The sequence below is a fragment of the Mytilus trossulus genome, chromosome 11 (assembly GCF_036588685.1).
Source record: "Mytilus trossulus isolate FHL-02 chromosome 11, PNRI_Mtr1.1.1.hap1, whole genome shotgun sequence".
NCBI classification, from domain to species: Eukaryota; Metazoa; Mollusca; class Bivalvia; order Mytilida; family Mytilidae; genus Mytilus; species Mytilus trossulus.
In genome coordinates, this window is record NC_086383.1 from 28417382 (window position 1) to 28440017 (window position 22636).

Sequence of the window (22636 nt, forward strand, 5' to 3'; positions counted from 1 at the left end):
ATTGGGTAACACCTTATCGCGTGACATGGAATAATTCAGTTGATATGCTGTTTTATTCCATTGAATCAAATTAATCATATAATATACGTAAATTTGTTTTGTCTTCATACCGGCTAAAATATTCATGTAATATTTTCCACTGTACATTATCATCATGTTTTTTTTTTTTACCTGAGGTGTTCGCGTGACACGTATTGATTCTTAAAAGCAGATCCTTGATAGCTTGACTTAGTTATTTTCCATTATTGTCATTAATTAATGAAGCCTATCACGGAAAAATTTGTTTACAAATAATTTACATTACATATCCGGGTTGTTCATCAAAATGGAAAATCCAAAGCATTGGGACAAAAACGTTCATTTATTGCGATATAACCAAAGCATTAAAAAAACGTTCATTTATTGCGATAATACAACAAACATAGCGAAGGGTATGTACGTATATTGTTAAGCAGAATTCAATTTAAGGGCGGGGGAGGGTCTCTTCGCTACCCTCCCCTTTTCATTTAGCTATGCATGTGTAATTATATGTCAAATATCTGTACACTTATGCTAAAATTTTGGTTTTTAGTTAAAAATGCAGTTGTAATTGTTTAAATAAAAGCTTGCATTATTTTAATCAAACCATTAATGATACGATTAGGATCTAGATTAAAATATATTTAAGCTCGATGTATGCTTACTATATACATATAGGGTCAGGGTAACACATTTCAAATTATTTGTTTTCTACTTTCTGATTGCACTGATCTGCAACGAAATACAAAAGCTTTCTTAAAGAATAAAATTTCATTTCATTCTCCATTTTAAGTAAAACAAAGATATCATTTACCTGATGCTGATGATCAAAATTATTTTGTATATTAAACCGTGCTTCTGTTAGGAACGACATGAAAAGTTCAATGTAGGATAAAAAAACTTAATTCGCAAAGACCCCCTGCCCCCCTTTATAACTTAATTTGGGAAAAATTGATTAACCTATATGCATATTTGTAAAATCGATTTTAGATTTAAAAAACTTGCAGCAATGTTGACCCCCAACCCCAAACTATTCGATTTAAATTTTTTTATCCTACATCGATCTTTTGATGTCGTCCCTTATAGAACATATTTTAATTATTGGTATTAAAAGGTCATTAGAACTGAGGACAGAGGTCTCATTTTAACATGGATGACATGGATATTTAATATTGTAATAATTTATTACAAATCAATCACTTATGTTTCTTGCATAATTATTGTTGAGAAAAGAAAATTCAAGACATTAAGACTTAGTAAAACACAGTTAGGGGTACCATTTTGTCGTGCCTGTCTATCATGTTACATGTACATGGTCCGAGAACACAATTAATTCGTAGTGCATTTCTTTTAGAACATAAATGAAAATAAAAAAAATCCCACCTGCGCTTTCTCAAAGAAACTTTTACAGTGTGTTGTACTACTTTGGGGACAAATTATATCAAATTTATAGAAAACTTCATCGCCTCAAACTCAAAATATGGACAATTTTATGTTTAGGGCGTCTTGAAATCTTTTGACAGCTTCCGAAGTGCTCATTTTCAACCTTTTTCAGCTGGACCAAATCACTACTTTCCTTTAAAATTCTGGACCCAAATTTTTTTACAGTGTAATTTCATCCCCCTACTTGCAATTTGAGGCATTGAACATGGAGAAATAAATTTGGAAGGGGTATAAAAATTAATGGCAAGTAACCCACTGTCAACACTAGGGACTATATTTGAAAATCAAGGGACGACAATGGTGGTCTCGGACCACATGTTGTACCAGCATAATATACTTGTAAATAATTTAATTCAATTACTTGTTGGATACCAAAATCACAGCAGAAAAAAAAAACATTATCGCTGCATTAAAGGGAGTAGTTATTTCAAAATAGAATTCTTACATAATAAAATGTGTCTATCATGTCACTGTGGTTACTGTGGTAACTGTAACAGGATAGACAATATTTGACTAAAACGTAATTAAAAGTATATAATTACATATATGATTTGTAACGTGATGAAATGGTTATGTATTTGAACTTATTTAAAGGTAACGTTTTTATTTCCTCATTTCAGCATATATTTTCCTGTTCCACCTACCACCACCCAACCCCCTTTTCCTCCCTAACCCCGAACAAACACAAAAAACATTTTTTTTTTAAATTATGTACACCAACATACGAGGGAAATACTTGGTGTTGGGTTAGAGAGAAAGAGAAAAATAATGAACAGTATGAATTATTTTCGTAAATTTATGGATGTTTATCAGGACAACATGGAGAATTGCCGAATAATCTATCATTGTTTAGAATGAAAGCATATGAAATAAAAAAAAATACTGATGCTTTATTTTGATTCATTTCTTCATATTTTTACTTGCGTTGCCAAATGCGGAAGTATGTTTATTAAATATAGCTGAGTAACAGTAGTAATTATGTTCTTATGTTATTTTTTTCATTATTTGCAGATGGTTTGATAATATAGCAAAAACACCTAATTGATCATTATGATGTATGACCTATGAAATACGGTTTCGCAGCTAGTGTTTTTATGGCTTAATTCTGTCAGTCAGTTCGTCCGTCAATCCGTCTATCCGTCTATCCGTCTATCCGTCTAAAAGAAAGAAAACTGTTATCAAAATATGTTTGGCTTGTTTGTAACATAGGATGACATAGGAATGATTTAATATTTTGTATGCAGTTTTATATGTTCAGATGTAGTGAATAAGCTTTTTTTTTTATATCTCCCGTTAAGCAACTTTCTCTTTTTTCGATAGCTTGAAAATGTTCAACCTTCATCGTACAAAGAATTATTTAAGTCAAAGTTTTTGTGCTTTAACGAAAGGAAATAATTTAATATTTGATGATCTACAGCTTAATAAGGTTGAATTGTAGCTAGTAACAATTTGTTTACATCTATCGTGCAATCATTTCTTGGCTGCATGTATTTGGCAAAACTGTTAATAATTTTTGATCGTGAATGTTCTTTAACTTCGTACTTTATTTTGGTTTTTAATATTTTTTTAATTTGAGCGTTCCTAATTAGTCTTTTGTAGACGAAAAGCGCGTCTGACATTCCTATTTGCCAGTAGTTTTACAACTGACACTCATTGTACAATGAAATTAATCGTCAAAGTTTTCTTGACTGTATGCTTCAAAGTGATTGGTTTTAACATATAGTCTATGAATGATAAGTTATGCTCCGGATTTATAGTATACGTGTTACCTCAATCGATTCAATTGTAATGCTCGTATTGAACATGCATGAAATATATGCCACTGGACTAGCTCAGACATCTACTCTATATCTGAAACAATACCATCTTTATGCCTTATATATCATGAACTGTATTACAACTATAGATTAAAACTGACTAGCTAATACGCGGCCACCGAAAGCTTCTTTTTTGTGAAGCCAAGGTGGCCGAGCGGTCTAGCGCGTCGGATACAGTGCAGGCGATTTGGTGTCACGATATTTCAGTAGCATGAGTTCGAATCCTGGTGATAGCAGAAAAAAAAGTTTGCTTTCGATCTTACAGTGTTGGGTTGATGTTGAGACGAGTTGTATACATGTACATACATATATATACAACTCGTCTAAACATCAACTCAACAATATTAGATCTGTTAATTTGCTTTCGCAAATTTTTTGTTCTTCCCTTGCCGGGATTCGAACCTATGTCACTGTGATATCGTGACATCAAATCGCCTGCACTGCAGCCGTCCTGCATGACCACACAACCACCTGGGCTCTACATAGTATCACAGAGAATATTAAATAGGTCACCCTCAGCCAATTTTTAGGGGTTGAAAATATAAATTAAAACTTTTTTTTATTATTTTTTGCAGATAAATTAGTCAACAACATAAACACGTGATGAAAATAAATTTATACCTAACCAAACAATTGACTACATGTATATTAGTGTGCATAAGTAGCGTAAGCTTTGCTGTCAATATTGATGGAGGGAGCTTTTCACAGGTTCTTACAGACATAGCCAATAACGCTTTAGGAGTCAATAAAATACAGGTATGTTGATGAATATGTATCATTGTTTACAGGTTGGATTGAGGGCCTCAGGGAAGATTAGTTTATTGTAACTAACTGAGTTTACCCTCTTTAAATAAAGAATTTATTATTATTATTATTATTATAATGGAGATGTGTGTCTATATTTTAATAAAATTGAGAATGGAATTGGAGAACATGTCAAAGAGACAATTACCCGACCAAAGAGTAGATACCAGCTGAAGGCCACCAATGGGTCTTCAAAGCAGCGTGAAAATCCAGCACCCACCAAGATGCTGGCCTCAGCTTTCCCCTTAATACTTGTTCAGTGAAAATGGACGTCAAACCTAACTCCAAAACATATGATTCAATTAAAATTATTAAACATATAAGACTACCAAAGGCCAGAAACTTCTGACTTGGGTCATGAGCAAAAATGCGGCGGGGTTAAACTTATTTATTGTAACATATCAACCTTCCCCTATCTATATACATTCTTTAATTTTGGTCACTTCCATCAAATAAAGTATGCAATGTATGTGATTAAGACTGGGAGTATGTAAATACTCAACCCTTGCAATGATAGTATAGTACATTTTTTGTATTTACTTAGTCGGAAGTTTAGCATTATATTCTTGAAAAATATAATTTTGAATTCTTTGATTTTAATTCTATGAGACCAGTGTTCTTTGAATATGAATTTCAGAAATATGTTAAAAAAAAAGGTAGCCCGAGCAGATTATCTCAGACCCTTAGCATTACAATAACGACTTATAATAATGACTGTTGCATAACTCTGACCGAAAATAAGCCTTATGTCAAGCATTTGCAGCAAACTACATGTAGCTAGTACACATTTGCCGTAAACTAGCTGTACAACTCGCCGCAACCATTCTACCATGCAAATAAAGTTTAGCTTGCAGCAAACTAAAAACTTGCCAAAATTGTTTGCTGCAAGCTTGTGGCAATTGTTTCCTACAAATTTGCGGAACTCTTGCAGGAACTACACATATGCCATGTGTGTTACCCTGTATTAGAGAGAGAATAACTAGGAGTTCGAAAATTGGATAAAAAAAATCCTAAACCTCACCTAAGTACATCCCTGAATTGTGTTCAATACAGGTTGGGTTTTTTTTTAACTTCCATTATTTTTTATTATTTTCAGGAACATTATAACAGTCTACATTACACGAACTCTTTATTGGATGGAGAAGGACTAGTAACAGAGGTAATCTTCATTGTTTAAGGAGGTAGGCCTAGGTTAAGGGCAATAACTCTTAAAATCATCAGTACGTTTGTGTCAACCATTTTCATAAATATATTCTAAGGTTCTATTTTACATATATTATTTTCAATCTGGTTCAGGTAAATGCTTAAAATACGTTGACGAAACCTGACTTTTACAAATATATAACTGATTTAAAGAGTTATCTCCCTGAACAAAGGTCTAACACCTTAAGAAATCATTCCATGATTAAAGGATGTTCGATCCTCTTGTTTTTTTATTAATGTTTTCTAGGTATTCGGGATCGTCTGGTTTAATCCATGTAGTGCAATTAAAAAACACTTCCCGTCTACTGTTTGTTTCATATTTAAATGACAGATAGCTTTAAAAGCCATATTTGAAAATCCTATAAAATCCATATTTTGTTTAAAGAAAACGGGTGCCAATGTTATATTAAGAAAGAAAAAAATCCATTAAAATGTTCAATAGCTTATATCTCGAAAACAAACACACGGACCCTTACTTTTCCTGCTTTTTTAGTTCTTTACTTACAAATGATTTATGTACACTCAATTCAAAACACTCTTTTAAATATTTTGTTATTTTGAAAAAAAACAGTATCAAACATTTTGAGTGTGAGCAATTTATTTTCTGCGACATTCACCTAAAGAATAATAACATGGACATACATGTTAAAATGATTTCTTAAAATTACATCAGGGAAATCTTAATATAAGGAAACAGATTTCTGCGAAGAATCGGGAAGCGTGAAAACATCCCTGAAAATAAGTTGGGTTACAGAATTAAAGAATATTTTTTAATAGCAACACACACACAAACATACACACAAAAATACACACAAATGTAGGTTTTTAGGAACAGATTTGATTTAAAGGCTTGCTATTTATACCATTTTATCATTTTTTAAGTAAAAACTATTATATATATAACGATCCACTTCAACTAATAGACTGAACTGACGAAATTACGCGCGAATTCGAACCTTTCATTCTTTACTCGTTTTATAGAGGATAAACATCGTAAGTTTAAAGTTTAAAGTTATGTTATAAGTTATCTTAAGTTAACTTGGAGGTCAATGGATTCCCGAAAAATGATCCACCGTAAGAACAATAGACTGAAGTCAGAGAAATGGGTTAATTCTTAAGAAACCATACTATCATGATTATACTTCATCATAATAATACACAATTTTAAAGTGATGTTAATTGCAACTAAGTGGTTTATATTTTGCAGATCTCAGCGTCCTTAAGTACCAAGTTTGATGGACCAATTCAAGCTTTAATGAGAATTAAGCAAGCCGTTGAAGAAGACATAGACACATTTTCAAGCTATACATCAATGCCTCAATGTTGTCATGCAACGGGACTTACTAACAGTAGTCAATTTAGAACAAAGGTTTGTGTGATATGAATGAAATATTGGGACTTTTTTGCGCATGAATTTGGGATTTACACTTTTCTATACTCATGAATTAATGATATTTTTTTTGGATCGGGAAAAGTGTTTTATTTTTTCTGGAATTCAGGATGAAATGCTTTCCTACTATTATTTAGAATCAGAGAAGGGAACATCCTTAATTTCAAAAAAGTTCTAATCTGCTGAACTCCCGTCCATATAAATCTATGGATCTAACAATGATTTAATCAAATTTATTTCTTATTTTGATAACAGGTTAACATGAACCAAGCTTGTGTTACAATATCATCATATTCTCCGCCAGAACGGACATTCCCGACAACTAAAATACAAGAGGTAATGAAGGAAAATAATAGGCTCAATCCAAACCTTAAATGGCAGTACTTTGGGAAGGAAGATGGAATATATTTAAACTATCCATCCTTAAAACTTAATGATTGTTCCAGTTACGATCCAAGATTCCGGTAATTATGTTTAGATATCATTATGTTAAGATATGGGTCTTAAATCAATGAGACAGCTAAAGTTTGTATCCAACAAAAAAAAAGAAAATAAGACGTATGTTAGTTTATGGTTTTTCTCGTGTACACACTAAAGATTACATTCTTTAAAGCATAAAAAGAAAATGGCTCATCTTGTTTAGGACTCTTGCCAAAAATTCAAAATCCTCTGTTTTTTTAGCTCACCTGGCCCAATAGACCAAATGAACTTTTCTCATCACTTGTCGTCCGTCTTCGCCGTAGTCCTTTAACTTTTACAAAAAACTTCTTCTATTAAATTGCTAAGCCAAATAAACTCAAACTTGTCCTAAATCATCCATAGTGTATTTAGTTCATAAAATGTTTCCGATGACCCTGCCCATCAACCAAGATGGCCGCCATGGCTAAAGATTGAACATGGGTTGTAAAATGCAGTGTGTGTGTTATATTTCTTAAACCAAAGTATTAAGAGCAAATCTGGGGCAAAAATGTTTATCAGGTGAAGATATGTCTGCGGTGAAATTTTTATACGCACCAGACAACCCGTTATTGGGTTGCTGCCCCTGAATTGGTAATTTTAAGGAAATTATGCATATTTTGGTTCTTATCATGAACACAATAATAAATAGAGATAAACTGAAAACAGTAAAGTAAGAGATTCAAATAAGTACACATGACTAAAAATTTTAATTAACATCAGAAGGAGTTATTGCCCTTTAAAGTCAATTTTTCACAATTTTTTTGTATTTCTTTTGTTATCTTTTTACGACAATCTTTTCCTCTGAAACTGCTGGACCAAATTAATCCAAATTTAGCATAATTCATCCTTAGAGTATCTTATTTAAAAACTGTGTCTGATAACCCTGTCCATCAACCAACATGGCTGCCATGGCTAAAAATGGAACATGGGGTAAAATGCAGTTTGGCTTATATCTCTGAAACTAAAGCAGAAAATTGTAATAGATAAAGATACACTTTGAATCACAAAATGATGAGCAAGTTAAAATCTACTAACAATTCAAATTTTGCCGATAAAGTTAAGTAGACTGACTCTCTATAGGAGTGATTGCCTTTAAATGAGGATTTTATTTATCCTCTTTTGTGTTTTGAGCAAAAACTAAAGAAGTCAGAGAGAAACTAAATAGGCTTAATGATAAGCAATACAAGATCATCTAAACTGATTGTTGTCATGAATTCTATTCTTGTCTACAATGTTGGAGAGTGTCCGTAGTTGAATATGCACATAGACCAAGGTGAGCAACAGACAGGCTATCTAGAGCCTTTAGTCTCCATGTAGTGCCATTCAAAGAAATTCTCGCATACCCCAACTTTTCTAACATAGTTTTTTTTACACACAGCTTAAAAAGACATGTTTCAAAATCCTTTATGATCTTTGTTTTTTTGTTTTTGTATTTTTTTTCTTTTTAAGTAAAAAGGTGCCAATCTTAGCTTTATGAAAAGTCTAGAGAGAGTCATTACTCGCAAAATTATAATGACTTGTATCTCTAAAAGAAACACACAGACCTTTAATTTTTTTCTGTTTTATTGGTTCCTGTATTTATTTACTATTAATTCATAATAATCTTTTAAAAAGAATGTTATTTTAATTGAAACAGAGTAGCGAACATCATGTAATACGGCATATGTACTAGTAGTTGAAATGAAATGTAATGCATTTCTTTCACTTAATACTGAAAGTGAAATATTGAAAAAATAATTCACTGTTAATAGCAAGTGTGTTCAATTTTGTCCTTGTATGTTAAGAAGCATCACTAAAAAAATATTCACTTGCAAGTAAATGATGTTGACCTCATCATATCCGTATTCATGTAACCTTCAAATTAACCCATAAGCTAGAGATGGGAAATAGTTTAATAACTAACGATCATCTTAAAACCGTGATAGACAAAGATAAACTTTAATATTATCGAGTCAACAATATTGGAGAGTAGCCATTGTTGAAGATGCACGTACACCAAATGAGCGTCTTGTGGAATAATTTGTAGCTAGAAATAAAGGCCGCAATTAGAACTTACCAAAACCTATTACTTAATTTAAAAAATGGGCCTATAACTTGAAAGGTTTATATAGATATGAAATTTGGGATTTCATTTAAACATTTTAATTTAGACCATTTTATGTTTCCACGGCGACCCCTGTTCAGAAGGATGTTGTGGTTGTTATTGATAAATCTGGATCCATGAGTAGCAGGCATAATTCTAAGACGTTACTGCAGATAGCCAAAGAAGCTGCTATATCAGTCCTGGAAACGCTTAATCCAAATGATAGGGTAAAGTAGAAATAATAAGATCAATTAAGAGATGAATAGAAATGGCTTGAAAGAGAAAGGGAAAGAGAAAGCTACTTGAACTCTTAACTAAAATATGTCTATGACCCCGCTGTAGATGGGGGCATTACATTTCACCCTTGTCCGTCTATACGAGCTAATGTACGTCCCTAAATTGGCTCCGTTCTAAAGTGTGAATTTGGATGCATCACTCTTACCGTTCTACAAATATGCTCCTTTAAAAATAGAAACATTGCTGCATTTTTATATTTCCATTCTATTGCTTAAGTTTACCTCAGCCGAATGTGTTGATACTTATATACAATGCTTATTACTACAAAACAGAGACCAAATACGAATCAAGATCTTTAAAATGTTATTTTCGTGTTAGCCCACTTATCACTTGCCGCCGTTGTCGTGTTTAATTTCTCATATGAAACTAGCTACTGGGCTAAATTAATTTAAATTTGGCAACAATCGTCATTGATGTATCTAGTTTTAAGAATGTGTCCAATGATCTCAACTGCCATCCAAGATGGCTGACATGGATATAAATTGAACGTAGGGACATAATGCAAGCATTGTCTATTTTTTTTAAAGAAAAAAACCCCCGTTATAAATAGACAAAATCAGATATGGGCAAAACGTTTATATTGATGAGCTCTACCAGTTGCCTTACACTTATGGAGGTAGACCTCGGTTAAGGGAAATAACTCTTAAAATCATCTTTACGTTTGTGTCAACCATTTTCATAAATATATTCTTAGCTTCTAGATTACACAGATTATTTCCAATCTGTTTCATGTAAATGCTTAAAATACATTGATGAGACTTGACTTTTGCAAACGTATAACTGACTTAAAGAGTTGTCTCCCTGAACAAAGGTCTACCCCCTTAAACTATGATAGATAGCCAGAAACTTTAAAATGCAAAAATGATCAGCAAGTCAAGTACCTCAAATAAGTTTACAGGGTTGAAATCGTCAGTCTCCTAATTAGAGTCATTCCCTTTTGATGAGGATTTTACCAAATTTTAGCAACTGTTCTGCTTCAATGTTTAACAGTGTTATAAACAACGCTAGTTATTTTGAAACAAAGTAGGTCACATCCTCAATTATGAACATTGCTTTTTTTCAGTTTGGGATAGTAGCTTTCAGCTCCAGTGCTTACATCCCAGGATCTAGCACAATTGGCAGAGAGTGTCATGGAACAGAATTGGCAAAAGCCACACCCCTTAATATTAAATTCATGAAGAGTCAAGTGAGTGTTATCAGAAGTGGAGGATCTACTAATTATGAAGCGGCAATGAAAGCAGCCTTCAAGTTTTTTGTAAACACGTTAGACATGTCTGGCGATAGAGGTAAACTATAATTTGACTATAACATGTATAAAGTTGACTTTGTCATAAATTTATTATAACATGTATAAAGTTGAATATGTCATTAAAAAAACCTTCTTGATATCCATGTTATGAAGCACTATCAAACTGCTATAATTCTCTTTAGAGAAATTTTCCTAATGCTTGTAAGTTAACTGTTTCTTTGGCTTGCTTGATATGTTAATATAATTGTTTGCTCACGCGTTGTAACTAATATTGACATCTGCAATCAATAGATATGCGGGACTTCATTGCATTTTTAATTGCTATCGGATGTAAGTATAATACAGAGTATAATGTAACATCAGAAAATCAAAATTCTCCAAAACAAAAATACAAACACAAAGCTGTGACAATTCCTATTTTTTTTATATTTGGTTAAAATCAATCCAGATCATCACTATAATCATGTTAATTGAAATCGTGTTTAGTTACTAAACTATTGGTTTGAAATGATTAATTCTTTACCAATTGTTTGGCAATATTGGTAGTTTTAGATACCTCAGAACATTGTCTTTCCTAAGGAGGATACATTTTTATTAAATATGTATTGGAAAAATGTAAGCTTAGCATGACATCAAATATAACATTTAATGCCATATAGAAAATGTGTTGTCGAGTAGTTAAGCTGAAAGTAAATTTTTCCTATACAAATAATTTTACAGGAAAAGTTATTCTGTTTTTAACTGATGGCGACCAAACTACTGGTGGAGAACCCCTTGATGTTATCAAGGAAGAAAATAAAAAAATGAACAACCGCGTTGTGATATTAACATATGGTCTAGGTCAACGTAAGTATGGGCTTAATTTTTCAATTACCCTTTTTTAAATGATTTATGCTAAAGTTTACCAGAAGCGTGTTTATAATTTTAAAACAAAATTCAGAAGCGAAGAGAAGAGAAGTATCAGTGTCTTATGCTTTTGGAAACATTAAGATTGACAACACTTTAGTTCCATTTACTTTGACCTTTAATTTCTGAATTTACAGAATACAAACCTCAGATTTGTTCCATGGATAGTAGAATACAATGAAATTTAATACACGCGATTCATCGGCATTAACAATTCTTGGAGATTTCTTGTACAGTATATAAAATGAAAGGCTGAAAACAAAAATTTCAAAATGTAATTGTCTCAATGAATTTCACAGCAACAACTAAAATGCATGTAAGCGGGTTATTAGTCAATCTGTGTAACCTATGATTTATATTAAACAAGGACATCCGAAGCCTTTTCGTGTTCTAAAGTAAATTATCAAATACATCTTTATTTTTCTGTACATTTCTGAGTTAGTGTTTTTGATAGTTTACTCTTAATAAACTAAACATAGATACCATGATTTAAATTTTGTATTTGTGCTAGACGCGTGTTTCGTCTACAAAAGACTTATTAGTTACGCTCTAATAATAAAAGTTAGAAAAAGAAGCCAAATGAAGAATGAAGTTGAAAAACATTGGGGAACTTAAAGCAGTATTCGGTTAAAGTTTCTAGACCTTTATAACTTTATCAACGCGTCATGGAATTTTAGGAAACTTGGCAAAATTCCCTTAAAGATATAAAACAAATAAATTAAAAAGAAATAGCCAAACAAACATTTTAAAAATTTGCACAGCCAATATTATTATGTTAGGTTTAGCAAAAACACTACAAACATCTCATACAACAATATATTCTATCGCATAGCGTATAATTTTAAAATTGTTTCAGAATTAAGTACAAATGCCATACAGAAGTTGAAAGATATGGCCGCTCAGACAAGGACTGATGTTAGTTATGGCGAAATAAAGGTATTGTATTAACCCGCTGCATTTGTATGCCCCACTACGATAGTAGAGGCGCATTATGTTTTCTGGTCTGTGCCTCCGTTCGTCCGTCCGTTCGTCCGTCCGTCTGTGCGTCCGTTCGCTTCAGGTAAAAGTTTTTGGTCAAGGTAGTTTTTAATGAAGTTGAAGTCTAATCAACTTGAAACTTAGTACACATGTTCCCTATGATATGATCTTTCTAATTTTAATTCCAAATTAAAGTTTTGACCCTAATTTCACGGTCCACTGAACATAGAAAATGATAGTGCGAGTGGGGCATCCGTGTACTTGGGACAAATTATTGTTTGCACTTGCCATACAGTAAGTCAGGAACCTGTTCAGCAGTTTACGAGTGTTGATGTGGTTTATAAGTGTTTTTCGTTTCTTGTCTTTAGTATATATAGATTAGACTGTTTTACTTTTTGAATTGTTTTACACTCGTCATTTTGGGGCCCTTTATAGCTTTCTGTTCGGATTGAGCCAAATTCGTGTTTAAGGCCGTTCTTTCACCTATAATTGTGTCTTGAAGCATATGTGACTTGGATGGAGAGTTGTTTTATTGGCACTCATACCGAATCTTCTTATTTCTATTGTGCCATTATTTTAGTTTTAGAATACTCAAACCAGAGTTCAAATGACTATGATGTAATTTTAAAAAGTCCCAGTACGGCCTTCAAAACATTAAATGTAAACCATACCATATACATGATATAGTCAGCTACGACAGACCCCAAATTGAAAAAAAAATGATACAATTTAGTCAGGAAAATAAACAGCCATCTTTTCAACAGTGTGTATTCAAACTATTGATTTTTTTATACAAAGCATACACTGTTAGTATAATGGGATAGCTGGTTGAATTGGCAAAAAAGTGTTTTATGGAGAGAGAAAAAAGTTAAATCACTAAATTACTGAACTTTGAGAAAAATTCAAAACGGAAAGTCCCTAATAAAATGGCAAAATCAAAAGCACAAACACAGCAAACGAATGTACAACAACTGTCATATTCCTGACTTGCCAAAGGCCTGAAAGGGGTTCTTTAACATACATTTTAGGCTTCATTAGCTTTTTATTATTTTCTGTCCCAATTTCAGATCTGGATAAATATATCAGTCTAAAAGAATTTAATGTGTTAGTAAATATATTACAGATTTACATGATAAGAGTTAACAGCTATGGAGCCAGGTAGCATTCTATATTAAATCTTTGATCCTTGACAAAACGTTAAACGAATGGATTTATCGGAAAAAATAAATTACCTGCTTACATTGAATTGCTCAAATTATACTTAATTACTAGTAATGAGTTTAAATTGAGTATACATGTTATGAGAATTCCAATATCTTTATTTTTCTTTTCACATGTTTAAAGATAGGTGAATTCAAGCACATTTCCAATCCTGACTTCCTTAGATCTTCAATGGCATCATATTACAATCGTTTCAGTAGCAGTGAAGAAATTCAAAATCCTATATTCTCTGTACCATACCAGGATTTGTTTGGGATTGGTATGTGTTTGTTTTAGATAATGTTTGCCATGTTTAATGTTAGGTTTATTTGATTTTAGTATATAGTTGAACATTTTTCGTAGCAACGTAACATCATTTAAGCTTGGTAAATACATTATAACATGAGGTGTTTGAACTTGCCTTTAAAAAACTCTATTATTTAGACTTAATGCTTTTAAAAAGGTTTTTAGAGGGGTAAAAAATTTAAGAACAATCATGTTTATACTCTATCAAAACAAAAGATTTACTAAATAAGTACACAAATACATGTATCGTTAAGCATTAGGTCCTCTTGTGCCTGAAATCCCTCATGTAGTTTATGAAAAGTTTGCATGTATGTGCATAACGCAATAACCGATCCGACAACTTTTGCATCCTGTTTGTTGGAAACTGTAATATGTTTTTGGCATTGTTGCACATATCAGAAGTTTTTATTTTTATCATGCAATTGGGTGTATTATGATAAATTAACAGCCCAACATATTATTTACTATACAGATTCCGCTTTAAACAACCGCTCACTGCTTGATTTTTTTTTTGTGTATTGCTGTTATCGAGTGTTGTATGAAGTAACGAAACCTCATAATGTGTATTGCAATCCTATTCCAATGACGTATTGCTAGGTTTGTGAATGTTTCAGTCTCTGATTCGCAACCTACTTTCTGCTCATAGACAAACATACACTGCAGGATTACCTTAATTTTCTACGGTGCAAATCGTCAAGTTCCAACAAGAGCTAAATTTAAAATAGAATAGATACGAACTAAGTTGGTTTAGACTCACAAAAGTTTATAGTAATAACAATGATAACCTTCCTATCATTTAATTTTAATTTAATTATAGGTTTGATAACATCTATATGCCTGCCTGTCTATAGACCTGGTGGAGAGTTGGTGGGCGTGGCTTGTTCTGATGCGACTGTGAGTGACATTATGTCTGATATTTCATACTTTAGACAAGGAGAGTTATCATATGCTTTCATTATTGATGGAATAGGAAGAACTCTCATTCATCCTTTGCTACCATTACCTGATAGTGTGAAGGACGACCCAATATATGTAAACATTGAACATTTAGAACGCTCCTCATCAGCTACTATGGTTATAGAATCTATGAAAATGTAAGTATTGTCTTTTATTGCCGTAAGTCATATTTGTTTTTCGTTCATTGTATTTACATTGATTTCTCGTTTTGGGTTGTTTTGCGTTAGTTATTTTTGGGCCTTTTGTAGCTGGTTGTGGTGATGGTTGTTATGTTTGTTGTTTAGAGCCTTGTTGTGACCTATATAACGCTAGGTTAGGTGATTAATGTGCCCTACGGTCTTCGGTGGAGAGTTGTCTCATTGGCAATTTCTTAACATATTCTATTTTTTTATTTTTTTTTTATGTGATGAAAAATACTATCCTGAGTCAGATACTGTGCGGTGTAAGATACTTTCCTGTGTCAGATACTATCTTGTTTTCGATGCTAGCCTATGTCTGATTCTATCTGTTTCAGATCCTAAGCCTGCTTCAGATACTAGCCTGTGTCTGATACTATTCTTTGTCTTATGCTATTTAGTGTCATATACTAGCCTGTGGCTGATACTCACCTGAGTCAGATACTAAACTTTGGCAGATATTGTACTTTCAGAAATTATTATTAATGCAAAAATAAATGTGATAGGCGGAGCATCACAATATTTAGAATTTGCAATCTTAAATCTGATACAAATGTACCTAAAATTGCAATGATTAAACTCGCATGTTTGTTCAATCTTTACAAAATCGCACTTTTAAATGCACATAACAATTTCAGAATTTTAAAAGTACTATCCTGAGGCAGATATTATCCTGTGTCAGAAAGTATACGCTGTCAGAAAGTATCCGTTGTCAATGCTTTACAGGTATTGCATTTTTGTTAAGATGTCTTGTTCCTTCAGCTCATGGTACAGGAACATAGAAATAGAAGGCTTCAACGTGTCTGTCCATCTGTTTTTGTAGTTGATTTCACATTGTCAATTCTTCCCAGACTTTTGATGTGTCATATTGTAAAATTTCAGACGAGTTTTTAAATCAGTGCCGATGAACAATTTTTAAAAGAGTTGTGCTTATTTGAAAGATTAATTAGTATCATACGCACTCTCAACTAGACTGAATGAAGTGAAAAATCAGTGCTGATCAATTGTTTGTATGCCCTTTTAAATATAAAAACTATGGGAAACTGTATTTCACATTACCATACTGTAAACAAACTTATTTTCGCGACTTTCGCGAGTAAAAATTTAACGCGAATATAAATCTTCACTAATATGTAACACTTGGATCTTTCCTTAATAAACTTCATCGAGTAAATTAGAAAATTGCGAACTTAAGTAGCTGCGAAGAGGAATAGAAAAGGTAAAATGCAAAATTAAGTATCCGCGAAAAATAAGTTTATTTACAGTATTCAGTATTAGTTTTTTCAATGAATTTAAGCGACCTCATATTTGCAAAGTTTTTGAAACGTTGAATCACCAGTCCTGATAAGCAATTTGTATAGAAGTATATTAAGAGTGTTATCGAAAATTCCATTACTAATGATCACCTACATATCTGGTAGGGCATTGTTGAAAGTATGAAAGACCCAAATAATACATTATTTCCATTAGATAAATACAATATGTTCATTGACAATGACAATTAAAATGCTATTGTTTTATTATAACTATTCTTGAAGTGGAAAAACAGGAAATGACACATTTTATTCGAAAAGAACAGTTCCACGGGGTAACATGCTGTATGAGGGAATTGAAACTGAAAACGTACTGTCACATTATAATTGGAAACCAGTAAGTAATATCATTGAAAATATTTCTGTTTGATTTTGATATTAAGAATTTATTGAAATGAGCAAATAATTACCACATGATTATGTAACAGAATTTTTTGTTAGGATGACTATAAGAAAATCTAAAACAAGTATTCAAATTTTGTCTAACAGATGTTTTAATACACAAGGCAATGTGTTCTGATATACCGATGTCCGTTATTCCCTCAGTCAACACTTTGTTCAAAAACTAAAATTTGCTCATATGATGTTTTTAAACAATATGAAGATTGACCGAAGAAAGCTCAATTTTATTTTATCTTTTGAATTCATGGGCTTTGTTGTAAAATAGTTACTGGATTTTGACTGTTAAATTTAATGACACTTTTTCCATATCGTGCACGTTCTATAGTATTCCTGGAATTATTGTTCTGCACATTTTACCTTATTGTTTAGAATGTTAGATCAATGCTTCCCTTTGATTTTTTAAATATTCTGGTTTGTGGATCTAGAGTTATGGGAACTTGATTGTGAGATTCAAGTTAATTTTTGAACTATTGTACGATAACTGGAGTTTGTTTGGGCTTATTTACTAGAAACGTTAAATTCTTGTTGGAATTGGTAATCGTTACACACTGTTTGATTTAAAACAAGGTTCTAATATCACATTTTAGAGTTTGACAGTCTGATAAATCACAGGCTCACCTGCTTTGTCATTTACATTATTTAGCTCATATAATCGTTTAATGAAGAAAAAACAGCTTCAGACGTTCTGTTCAAAGGTTTCTATTTTTGTAGGTCAGCCAGAGTAATTTTTCCGTGTGTATTGTTGTTGGTGATAATGATAAACAGCCTATACTAGATCCTCAGACTGTTACACCAGACAGTTTTGTTTATCATCGATTGGACTATACCACAGCAGAAGGGTCGAACTGTCGACATTTTACACGATTTGGAACAAAAGGTACTGTTTTATACTGTAAATTGAGATTTTCACATTTTTCCTAGGCAGGATAAATATTCATTCAACTCATTCAATTCATTCATTCAAAGTTTTATTGTCATATAAACTTTACAGTTTGTGACATAATATAACAACAACAAAAACAAATAAAGACAATAACTAAGTAACTCAATATATATACACAAATTCAGGTAAATATTAAAGGGTCCCCTGTCCTCAGTTCCATTGACTTTTTTATAAAGGATCCTAGTTTATTTACTTGTGTTGGTGTTGATGGGTTAAGTATAAATATAACTTTGTCAATATTAACCTTGACCTTATTGATAATGTTAAGTTTGTGTAAAACGTATTATTGACCTCATTGATAATGTTCAGTTTGTGTAAAACGTATTATTAATCCTTAGCGTTAAAACTTTCAACATAAAATCCAACATGGTCAGTCAGTAAGGCAGGCGAGACATTAATGCATGTTACTTTTGCTACTGCAATCGTAATGTGTAGTACACATTTATTAAAATGTATACCTCTTTTCATTCCTGTAAAATCTAAGAAAAAATCTATTTCACTCTAAAAAAACATTTCAAAGTGGACTAAAAAAACCATTATTATAGTTTGCATTTTATCAAAGAAAATAATGAACTCACACATGTCATTATATTATGCTTTAAAGAATATTTCATAGAAACATTGTATTATAAAAAAGAAGATGTGGTATGATTGCCAATGAGACAACTATCCACAAAAGACCGAAATGACACAAACATTAGCAACTATAAGTCACAGTATTGTCCAGGTTGATTCTTCGAAAGAATGATCTATCGTTCTGAAAGAAAATAAATCCATATAGGTATATAACTATGTATTTTATTACCATTATTTTATTATTTAACAGTATAATGTGTTCGATCAGGTACATGTATATTGGAAAACAAGAAATGTATTTCATTATTCATTTTCTTAATGAAGAATTACACCCTCAAATTTACTGATAACATGTTTGTCTTGTTATTCAAATTACCCATGATCCTTTAGATTCTGAATGCAAATTACAGATAACTAAATTGTTAGTCATTGGATAAGTGTTTCTATAAATGCAAATTGTTCTGGCTGAGTTAAATTGTGTATTCATCAAAAATTGCTGATTTACATGTAGTGGAGATGTAATTGAAGTACTAATTAAATCAGTTTTATGTTTCAGATAAATCTGTTGTTATGTTGACTCCCGGTGCATTTCTAGAGCCATTTAATTACTTAGATGTAGAGGAAACTAAAGCAATGATTACCAAGTATGAAGATTTTTTAACAGGGAAAAATGTCCTGAATAATCCAGGGTTAAAGGTCAGTATATGTCAAGTCATTTGTGCTTAGATTAAACCAAATGTTTAAACGCGCATTTCAAAAGACTCATCAGTGACGCTCGAATCGAAAAAAAAAGGCAATACATAGTACAAACTCGAAGAATATTGCAAATCAAAAATTCCTTCAACATTTATAAAATTTTCAAATTTAATTATTTTGTTTCCTTAGGAAGAAATTGACGTCAAGTTTGATACTAACCATTTCACGTTTTTTCCGATTTTTTGGTGTCGCTCTCTCAGTCATTTTCAATTGTCTTTGGAACTGGATTATCTTTCAGGAATCCATATTAAATTCAGTTTCCTCGACTTATCCTGCTGAAAGTATCTGGAAGTCTAGTAGAGAGTTATCTGAGTTTGTTGTATGGAGATATATAGGTACAGCAGATGGAGTTATGAGGCTATATCCAGGTGTTGAACTACCTAAAAACTATGACCACACAAGAAGGGCATGGTAAGTTGATATCAGATGAACAATTCAATTTATATATTGTCATAATATTACAGACTTTGTGAACGTTATTTTTGTTGCCTGTTCATACAATTCACAAGATACCTCAAATATATTGATTCTTTTGTATAATGGAATGGCTATATTTAACAAAAAGACATTTGAACTTCGACTTTCATTTCAAAAAAGTCTTATATTTTTCATTAGCATCCAAGTCTTCAAAAATGTACTACTATAAAGGTATTGCCCTCGTTTTCTTGTCCATTCGTTTTTGATGCGTTTTGTTATTTGATTTTGCCATGTGATTATGGACTTTTCGAATTGATTTTCCTCTAAGTTCAGTATTTTTGTGATTTTACTTTTTTTCTAGTTCGCCAATCTTTTCTGTATGCAGTGACTTTACTCATGGCACCTCTCGCTAGAATATAGGAAATCACATGATGCAAATACAGAGGGAAACCGTGTATTGAAAAAAGTTTAACAAACATGAACAAATTATGAATTGATTTTAAAAGAAAAAAGTAAACTCCATTTCGTTCAACAAATGTAGTGACAAAGTGTATTATTACTAATTGGAACTCTTACAGAAAACACAAATATATTACAAGTAGTTTTCTCTGTGTGTAACATTTTAACGTTGTGTTTCCGTTGTGTCGTGGTTTGTTGTTTTTTTTGTTGTTTTTTTTTTTTTGGGGGGGGGGGGGGGGTTGAGTGTGAATTCACATAACTATCCCAAATTCGTGTATTCGATTTTGATATTATATATGTTATTCTCATCGGATTATGTCTAATGCTTGGTCTGTTTCTGTGTGTGTTACATTTTTATTTTGTGTCGTTGTTCTCCTCTTATATTTAATGCTTTTCCCTCAGTTTTAGATTGTTACGCCGATTTTGTTTTTTGTCCATGGATTTAAGAGTTGTGAACAGCGGTATACTACTGCTGCCTTTATTTGTCATACTTATCTACAGTACCTCTGCATGCATGAACCAAACAATATCATGTCCTAATCTTATGATTATATGATTATAGGTATAAAAGAACATTAGCTCTAAAAGGAAAGGTTGTGTTGTCTGCTCCTTACCTGGATCTGTGGGGATCTGGATACCTGATTACACTAAGTAAAACTATAACAGAAGGGAGGTAATTTATTGTAGCTTATAATACCTAACCACAGGTAAAAATCAACTGCAACTCTTATATTAAAGAATTTGGAGTCAGCTCTCGATCTATATGGATCTGTGGGGATCTGGGTACAGTAGAACACGGAATAGATGATTTATAACAAACCACAGACAGTTTTAATACCCGTTAGCTATTAACATACTTACTAAAATACATTATATCAGAAGGTTATTCAAAGTCATATGAAACGACTGAGTGGTGTAATGTTTATCCAATTCTTGAACCAATGCATGTATATATTACAAACTTAGTCCTCTGTGTACGATTTTATCATTATTTTCGCAAATATATCATATAATCGTCATTTTTTTTCTCTCTCTTTGTTATAATTTAACAAATATGACTGCTAATTAAATTCCGTGTTTTGAAGCCGAGTTTTTACCGATTGTTACCTTATAGTAAACAAATCACAGAAAGCATGGGTATTGAGCACGTGTTTAACATGTATATTCAGATAATTGTTTATTTTAATGACAGATCCATGCGTATTGCAATCACCGGATTTTTACGAGGAGGGTTACGCTCGGGTCACTATGCATACGGAAAATATGTCGGCGAATTGCTTCCTGGAACCAAGCAATTAAATCTAATTCAACTTCTTCTAAATGTGTACAAATTAAGTCATTTTCTTTTTTAATTTGAGGTTTCTTATGACCTTTAGCTTTTACTTTTATACAGTTCATATTGACACACGAGGCAATAAATTTATACCCTCTAACTTGTTTAAAATACACAATTCGCGAAAAATAAGTATCCGCGAAAGTACGAGTACAGTATACATTTATTTATTTTGCAGTGGAAGTGGGCCAGCATCTGGTCAGACTGTAGCAGTGATTGGGACAGATTTCACAATCAACTATTTTTATCAGATGATGCAGAACACTTACTCAGATTGTCAAAATATACAACAGTATAGGTTAGTCAAAATATACAACAGTATAGGTTAGTCAAAATGTACAACAGTACAGGTTAGTCAAAATACCTAACAGTAAAGGTTAGTCAAAATACCTAACAGTACAAGTAAGCAAAAATACCCAACAATGCAGGAAAGTCAAATATACAACAGTACAGGTGAATGAAAATTGAAAATAAATGAAAATATGAAGAGGTCAACTACTTGCAGTGGTCTTTTTCGAGTACTGTTTCCGACGGTGGCTTTGGCAGTGGCTTCAACAATTTATTAGTTTGTGATAAAGTCCGTTAATGGGAGAACCACTGGTGATAGGCCAATGATACTTCATATGCAGTTGGACAAGCATTGGTATATTTCACTTATTGTCTATTGAATTTGAAACGTTTGCTTACTTAACATGTATTAGTTTGTGGTTAGGTACAACCATGTACATAAATAAGTTGACAATATGTTCAGTTTATATGAACTACTCTTAGTAGATCAAGTGTATTTGGTATGCAGATGCATAATTTATTGTCATTACATGTTAACGTTTGAGTTAATATCAGTTTAATAGGAACCAATTTTATTAAGTATTAGCATTTGCAAGTCTTCTTTTCCATGAATAATATTTGTCCCCAAACCTATTAAGGCGCTATAATTTAACTTGTCAATACAAGTTAAAAAATGTGAATAGGAAACCACTTATGAGAAGTTAGTGGTATTTGGTATACAATTTTTTTAACCATTGGCATTTATCATTTCAGTGTAGAGTATTAGATCTGCACCTTACATCCGGGTTCATTGACATTGAATGTTTTAATGTATAGTTTTAATGTTTGAATATTGACATTTTTATTCAATATTTGCTTTATAC

General features: G+C 32.1%; 1 protein-coding gene across 1 annotated transcript in view; it reads left to right on the forward strand.

The window, feature by feature from the left end:
• The first annotated feature begins 317 nt into the window (after window positions 1-317).
• Window positions 318-22636, forward strand: part of LOC134690953 (VWFA and cache domain-containing protein 1-like) — a 30879-nt gene continuing 8560 nt past the window's right edge. The window contains exons 1-17 of the mRNA XM_063551129.1: window positions 318-431; window positions 3854-4034; window positions 5179-5241; window positions 6493-6654; window positions 6931-7139; window positions 9285-9444; window positions 10578-10800; window positions 11484-11609; window positions 12526-12605; window positions 13992-14127; window positions 14971-15247; window positions 16825-16936; window positions 17713-17878; window positions 19077-19216; window positions 19515-19687; window positions 20715-20825; window positions 21664-21783. Of these exons, the coding sequence (XP_063407199.1) occupies window positions 3882-4034; window positions 5179-5241; window positions 6493-6654; window positions 6931-7139; window positions 9285-9444; window positions 10578-10800; window positions 11484-11609; window positions 12526-12605; window positions 13992-14127; window positions 14971-15247; window positions 16825-16936; window positions 17713-17878; window positions 19077-19216; window positions 19515-19687; window positions 20715-20825; window positions 21664-21783 (2411 nt within the window). The 5' untranslated portion in view covers window positions 318-431; window positions 3854-3881. The remainder of the gene's footprint in view (window positions 432-3853; window positions 4035-5178; window positions 5242-6492; window positions 6655-6930; window positions 7140-9284; window positions 9445-10577; window positions 10801-11483; window positions 11610-12525; window positions 12606-13991; window positions 14128-14970; window positions 15248-16824; window positions 16937-17712; window positions 17879-19076; window positions 19217-19514; window positions 19688-20714; window positions 20826-21663; window positions 21784-22636) is intronic.